The 7,530-nt window shown below is 52.5% G+C and overlaps 1 protein-coding gene across 1 annotated transcript in view; it reads right to left on the reverse strand.

Moving 5' to 3' along the window:
- TBX5 (T-box transcription factor 5) overlaps positions 1–1,134 on the reverse strand; it is a 35,982-nt gene extending 34,848 nt beyond the window's left edge. The window contains exon 1 of the mRNA XM_066562326.1: positions 973–1,134. Coding sequence (XP_066418423.1) covers positions 973–1,119 — 147 coding nt within the window. The 5' untranslated portion in view covers positions 1,120–1,134. The remainder of the gene's footprint in view (positions 1–972) is intronic.
- Between the last annotated feature and the right edge of the window lie 6,396 nt (positions 1,135–7,530).

A 7,530-nucleotide genomic window follows, 5' to 3' on the forward strand; every position in this document is an offset into this window, starting at 1 on the left:
CCCCTCAGAATTCGGGGGTCGCTTTCCAAACACCCCCGGTGCCCGCTCTGGCCCTGCCGAGCCTACTGTGCACCCCGTGGGCAGCGGGGTCCATCGGGGGTACCTGCCGGGGGACCCCACGGCAGGGACCGCGGTGAAAACCTCCTTTTCCCGCATTTCTCCCCTGCCAGGGCTCCCAGCACGGGGAGAAGCCGAGGGCTGGCTCGGAGCACGGAGCCCACATAGCGCCAGGGGGGCCAGGGCTGAGGGAGGGCACCAGGGACCCCCCAAGTGTCGCTCTGGGGGTGCCCACACGTGGCTCAGCCTGCACTGAGTGCCCGCTGTGCCCACCCGGGTGTCCGAGGGTGCACAGATGTGGATATGTACAAAACATACACATTTATATATAAATATAAAGGCATCTCCGCCCGTGCATTTGCCCATTCGGGCTAGGACACTGGTGGGTGTGGGGGTGCCGCTGCAGGGCGGGCTCCCCTCGCTGTGTTTTGGGGTCCTGCTCCCCTACTGCTCCTCCACACCCCCAAAACTCTCCCGGGCACATCCCCGCAGCTTTGGCTCTTGAGCACGACCTCAAATAACACGAAAGAAGGGTGAGCCCACGGCCAGGCGAGGCTTTGCTCTCGCGTGGGGCCTAAATTCACCCAACCCCTGGCTGGGGAGGGGGCAAACCGCGGGGAAAAGGGGGAAACGAGCGAATGGAACAGGGATGGGGGGAAAAGGGGCAAATGAGCAAATGGAACAGGGATAGGGTGGAAAAGGGGGCAAAGGAGCGAATGGAACAGGGATGGGGTGGAAAAGGAGCAAAGGAGCGAATGGAATAGGGATGGGGTGGGAAAGGGGCAATGAGCGAATGGAACAGGGATGGGGTGGGAAAGGGGCAAAGGAGTGAATGGAACAGGGATGGGGTGGGAAAGGGGCAAAGGAGTGAATGGAACAGGGATGGGGTGCAAGGGGAGCAGCGTGGGCGCTTACCTGCTGCGTGAAGGCTGCTTGGGGTGAGGTGGGTGACTTGCTGGTGTTGCCCAGCTGCGTGTCCTGCTTGCCCTCGGCCTGAAGCTCCTTGGCCTCCGGATCGGCCGGCGTGCTGGGCAGCCCGAAGCCTTCCTCGCTATCCGCCATGTTACGAGCTTCCTTCGCCGAATCCCCCACTGCAGGCACACGTCGGGAGAGAGCAGAGATAAGAGACGCACAAGTCAATGCTGACGTTTAATAAAAGATAGATTTTGATCGGGCGGGGTGGCTCCGAGCGAGAGCAGCGCCGGCCGGGGCTGCCCCGACCATCCCAACACTTACTTTAACACTCACAAGGCCCTTTAACTTTGGGAGAGGGAGAAATAAAGACTTTTATTTATTATCGCAGCCCGCAAGGGATGATAGGATTTGGGGGGGGCTGGGGGGGTGTGGGGAGGGAGGGGAAGGGGGAGGCGGTATTATTGAATGCATCTTTTGGAAAAGGTAAACAGCGCGTTTTTAGGGCTGCCTGGCAGCACGCGGGGAGCGAGGCACCCGAGGGGCTGCGGAACGAGCAGCGAGCGGCACAAACGGCTCTGGAGCCCCCACCTCGAATCCCCCCGACCTCCAGAGGCTTGGCCACCTCCAATTCCTCCCGGCTCGCTGCGGCCCGGGGGGCTGAAAGTCCCAACTTTCCACGCAGGGAAGTGGAAGCGTTCACCCCGCTCCGGTTTGGAGCAGGAAAACGCCACTGACACACGAGGCCGCTTCTAGCACCCAATTCCCAAGGAAAATTCAACTTTTTGCACCTCTTATAAAGCAGGAAAAAATTTTAAAAGCCTGTTCTTCTCTTAGCCCTGGCAGTTACAAGAAAAGCAAAGGATGGACGAGAAAATTATAATATAAAAATGCAAATAAATCAATCGGACAAACGCTGTGCGAGGTAACGAGGACTCGGGCTGGTGAACGGGAGGTGGAATTGGGGCTGGAGTGAACTAAGCCAGAACATTTAGGATAAAACTGCACCAGCAGAGAAAACGAGCTTAAAAACGAGCTTTATATCTGATGTGAGTAACCGCAGTGAGTTTTAAAACTGCATTTTGACTTAGCTTTAAAGGTCTATCAGGAATGGTAAAAGTTTCATAGCAACACACGCACAAAAAAAAAAATCCACCAAAAAAGATAAAAGCCATTGAATTATCTGTTAGGTTTTTGTTGTTTTTAAGGAGTTCGGAGCTTTAGCTGCTTTAAAAAATATTTCTTGCATGTTTCAAAGAAGGGGATTCAGTTCTGAAAGGCCAACCATATGGAGGCAATATTGGGTTTAAATACATGAGAATGTTGTTAAATGAGTTCCTCGCCCTGCAACGATATTTGAAAGCTGCTCAAAATCAAGCAGAGAGAGCGAGAAAAAGGCAATTCTCCTTTAAAAGCGAAGGAAAATTGGGAGTGGAAGGGAGGGGGGAGAAAATGATCTTCCCTGCTAGTGGCGGGGAACGCACACACGGACGGATATAGAATTTAAAAGGACAAAAAGCGAGGGGACTCCAGGTCCGCACTCCTGGGGCTGCAGCTCGTGCGGACACGGCCCGTGCCCGTCCCTCCCTCCTTCCCTCTCTTCCCAAAGGTTTTTTCCCGGCCCCGGAGCCGAGGGCGAAGCGAAAGCGCGGAAAGTGCGCGGGGCGCTGCGGGAGCCGCCGCGCCGGGCCCGGGCCCAGCCCGTGGGGGCAGAGCCGCAGCTCCAGGGACCATTTAAGGATTTTCTCTTCCCCTCCTCCTCCTCCTCCTTTTTTTTTTTTTTTTTTTTTTTTTCCTCCTGAACTGTTGTGGTGTCTTGTTTGTTTGGGTTTTTTTCCTTGCTTTGGGAAGTGCCGCTTATGCATTTTTTAATCGATTTCCCTCCAGCTTGGAGCTATGGTTCCCCTAGAGCTGACAAGGTTAGGGGGTAGAGCGAGGGAAAATAATAATAATAAAAAACCCTAAAGCATGTTTATTAAAACAAAGAGGGACCCAGCCATGGCAGCGCAGCCCAGCCCAGCGAAGCCTCCTCGATGCTCTCCGTGCCCAGACATAATTAAGCAGATATAAAAATATTCATAATTTTAAAAACAGAGGGTGTGACGACAAAAAATAACCCCACAACTAAGAGCATTTGGCGATCCGTGGCTTCTAATTTCCTTTTTTTTTTTCCCCTTAAAAGAGCTTCTGAGAAGAAATGGAGCTTGACAGAACCAGGCCGCGGTGGCTGGATGAAAAATGCATCTCGCTTTGCTAAAGTAGCGCCGAGTCGTGTTTGCGAGAGGAAAAAGCTCAAGGGGGGGGGAAATTTTATAAAATAAAATAAAATAAATAAAATCATCACCCTCTGCTTTTGTTCCGGGCCCCCCTCCCAGCCCCGAGGAGCCCTGGGCAGAGCAGCCCCCGCTGCTTTCCCCGCCGCTCCCGAGGCCTCGCGGTGCCCCCGGGCAGCCGCTCTCGCTGTGCCTCGCTCACGCACCCGCACACACGGAGGACAGACCGACCCCGACGGACAGACATGGCAATGGAAGAGCCGTTACCTTGCTCGTTGAGTTCCATGCAATCAATGCATCTCCACATATATAATGTGTGGCTCTATTTCCCCCGTTTGCAATGGAAATTACAATGGGATCAGGCTTCTCGTGTGCATATTTCCTTTTATTTATTTATATTTGCGGATCAGCATGTGAAAACCCAGCCTGGAAGAAAAAAATCTATCCAATGCAAGCCTGCTTCTCTCTCTCTCTCTCTCTCTCTCTCTCCTGCTCTCTCCAAACACTTCCAGGTTGTCAGACGCGCTAGAAAGGATCCTGAGACCAAGATAAAGCCCCCGCCCCCACCCTTTTCTCAGCCTGATCTGATGCAGTTCTCCCCAGCCCACTCTTGCTGCTGCCCAGCTAAAAATAATTTAAAAATTTAAAATAGTCATTAAAAAAAATTAAAAAAAAAAAGAGAGAGCGCGAGAGGGCGAAAGAGCGGAAAAAGAAAACAGCACCCTCTCGGAAAAAAAAAGAAGAAGAAGAAGAAAAAAAGTTTCTGGCGGCTGGTGAGCCCCGCTCCTCCGGGCAGGTTCGCGGCGCTGCCGCCGTGCGCGGAGCCGGGCGCGGAGCGCGGAGGAGCCGAGCGGAGCGCGGAGGTGACGTGGGCTCGTCCAGCTCCGCTCGCCAAGTGCCGGGACCCACTGCCCAACCAGCTGGGATCCTGCTCCGGAGAGACTCCCTCTCCCACAGCCCTCCCTCCCGCCCCCTCCCCCCCAAACCTCCTTTTCCAGCCTATTTTTCTGGCCGGCAAACAAGAACAAGGCACAAAGACAATCATCAAACTCCCCAGCAACCCTCCCCCTCTCCTTTACCTCCTTCCCCGCTCCCTCCCTCCTTCCCTCCCTCCCTCCTCCATCCATCTCTCCCAACCAAAGAGAAAATTCAGCGTCTGGGAATATCCTGCCCCCCCAGCCCTAAATAAATCGCTGGCTGCGCTAACCTCGCACCACCCCCAGTTCCCCCTCCCGCCCTCAAAGGCAGCCCGGAGGTGTGGATTTAAACCCGGCTCTAAATTTGCTGCTGCTCACAGAGGCCTTTTATTGGGGGGTGCGGAGTGTTCCCCTAAAATAGATTTTCCTAATGAGTGCAACCCCCCAAAAAACGCGGCGCAGCGGGAGCGAAGGCCCCGGGCAGTGTGCGCGGGGCTGTGTCCCTTGTCCCCGCTTGTGGCCGCATCCAGGCTCCTTCCCCTGCCCTTTGCCATCCTCTTCCTCACCCCTGGCCGCGCTGCCACGGCCGAGGGCCGCAGCCCCCCGGAGCTCAAATAATCAAGCCGTCAGCGTGGAGAGGGGCTGCGGGTTTATCTGCATCTTCCTTCGCTCTCTCTTTTTTTTTTTTTAATGTATTATTGGGAGGGTAAAGTTGAATAGGTCAGCGCAGGGTAAACAGCCTCCCTGTCGCATTCTGCAGGCTGAAGAGAACCAGATTGGCGAGGCGGATTTTTGATAAGACTCGGAATAAATGGCATGGTTCAGATCTGCTCTGCCCACCCTCCTCCTCCTCCTGCTGCTGCTGCCCCCACCCTCTGCTCGCCGCTCTGTCCCATCCAAAAAAAAAATTCTCACTCTTTTCTGCCTCTCAGACAATTTCTCTTTTTTTGTTTTTTTGGTGGTTTTTTTGGCGTTTCGAGGAAGTTTTCAGCAAATCCACCCTCGCTACCAGCTCTCGCAGGGCGCGATAACACGGGAGCCCTCTGAAAGTTTGAGGTGAGGAAGGGGAAAGTCTGGGGGCTCTGAGCGGCTCTCGGGGAGGGGGGTGCGGCTGCGGGTGTAGTTTGGCATCTCCCAAACCCTTCCCATGTGCACGCCAGTCCCAGCAGCTACTTGAGAAGAAACAGCCAACAGTAAACGCTCGCAAATAAGAATAATAAAATAACTGCACTTGTAGCCGCAGAGAATAAGCCAGAGAATGCTACTTAAACAAACAGAGCGAAGCTTGTCCCATATTTCATTATTTTTCGAGAGGAAAGGAGCCGTGGAGCCCTTCCAAACACAAATAAACGAGGCAGCAAAGCGGGCGCTCGTTGCCCTGCGGGGAATGCGGTGAGGAAGCCCCGGCTTGGGGCGAGCGAGGGCTCCGAGGAGCCTTTCCCTGGCCTGGGCTCTGCTCCGAGAGGTGCAAAACTGGGGGGAAAGCGGGGAAAGGCAGTGGGGACAGGCGGGCAGGAGGTGCGGGGGAAGCCGCACGGGGGAACGCGCGGGGAGCGCGGCCGGCCCCGCACCGCACGCGTGCCGCCAGCATCCCCGAAAGGACAGCGGGGATTACTTAAAAAAAACCAAGCAAAAGCAACGAGGAGAAAGGTTTCTGACAGAGAAAAAATAGCTTCCCTCCCCTGGGCGGAAAGGAAGGGAGAAGTGAAAATGCTGAAGTTCGGAAGAGCGAACCCGAGCACGGCCGCTGCCTAGAAAAGCACTCACCTCTCCAGTGCCAAACTAGCTCTCAAACACCTTGAAGACAAGTTGAAAACGATGCAAATAAATCGAATTTATTTCCGTCTGCAGGTTGGGGGGGGAGGAGTGGACAAGGAGGGAAAGAAAAAAATAAAAAGAGAAAAAAAAGAGAAAAAAAAAAAAAGAGGAAAAAAAATTTTTAAAAAAAGCAGCTGGGGAAAAAAAGAACGGCAAATTCAGACTCCCCCAGGACTGGAAGGGCAAGGCGAGGAGCCTTCCAGCTTGAAGCCGGTTTGTGGTCTCAGACAAATTAAATATTACTGTTTATTACCAGCCATACTCCGATAAAATAAAGAGAGTTGAAGGCGATAGCTGCTATCTCACGAGCTTTGCTCCTATAGGACACGGAGACGTCACCAACCACGCAACTGGCCTATTCTGTCATGGTTGACTGCAGCAGTAATGGAAGGTTAATTTGTATTATTCTCCTCTTTTTAAAGCTCTATCAGGGAGATTCCTGTGCTTTTTTTTTTTTTTTTTCCTTCCCAAAAAGAAATCCATTCGGTGAAATGCAAAATAACCGTGGCTGGGTGTGTGCGACCTCTATATGATGTATGCTTATATATATAAATATAGATATTCACGAGGCAGACTTAGACATGAGGGTGTGAGGGGTTTTATAGCATATCCGAGCAGGCACGGAGCCGCTGGAAAGATCAGGGAAACCCCCTCATCCTCGAGCAGAAAAGGGGGAAAACAGAAGCAAAACTCCCTCTTCACCACAACTTAAATAATCCAACGGGATTGGCATTATTCAGATGAATTTCTTTTTCTAAACAAATAATTCTGTGAGAGTGAGCACGAAACTTGTCCAATGAACGCTCAGGCGCCTCTGGAAGCAAGCATGCTGGGCTATATATAGTAAATGATAACCTGGTTATTTGCACGGATTCAAGTGTGCTTCGGGAACCAATTATTTGCTCTGATTAAATAAAAAAATATAGGGGAAAAATGGGGGAAAAAAAAAAGTAGCAAGACCAGGCGATTATTTGCCAAATGAGATTGACAAGGGGAAAAAAATAAAATCAAAACCGTCCAGATCCCTCCAAGTGCAGCCAGAGATGCCGCTGGCGCTGCCCCGTGTCCCAGCTCTCCCTTAATCTGGAGGAATTTTAGGATGCACACGCAGTGGTAGCAGGAAGATTTCACTCAAATTAAAAAAAAAAAAAAAAAAAAAGAGGAAAAAATAAAAGGAAAAATAAAATAAAAGAAAAACGCACACACACATATAGAGAAAAAGGTGCTAAAGCGTTTTTTCCTCCGACAGAAAAAGAGAGGAGGAGAAACAGGGAGAGAGGAATTAAAGAGCAGCAGCCAAGGAAGAGCGAGGGGACGTGCGGGAGCCAAGGTGAGTTCCCAGCGGGCATCGCAGCACCCCCGGCCCTGCCCTGAGCCCCCCGGCCCAGCTCCGCGGGCTCTGGAGGAACCAGGCCCGCCGGAAAAGCACCAGCAAGGATGGAGGAAAAAAATTAAAATTAAGGGGGTTAGGGAGGAAAAGGCCCCTTTAACCCTGGTGCGCCCCGTTTGCTGGATCTGGCCGAGCCAAATGTCCGGGATGGAAGGAAAAAAAA

Source organism: Molothrus aeneus, chromosome 18, assembly GCF_037042795.1.
Source record: "Molothrus aeneus isolate 106 chromosome 18, BPBGC_Maene_1.0, whole genome shotgun sequence".
Classification (NCBI taxonomy): domain Eukaryota; kingdom Metazoa; phylum Chordata; class Aves; order Passeriformes; family Icteridae; genus Molothrus; species Molothrus aeneus.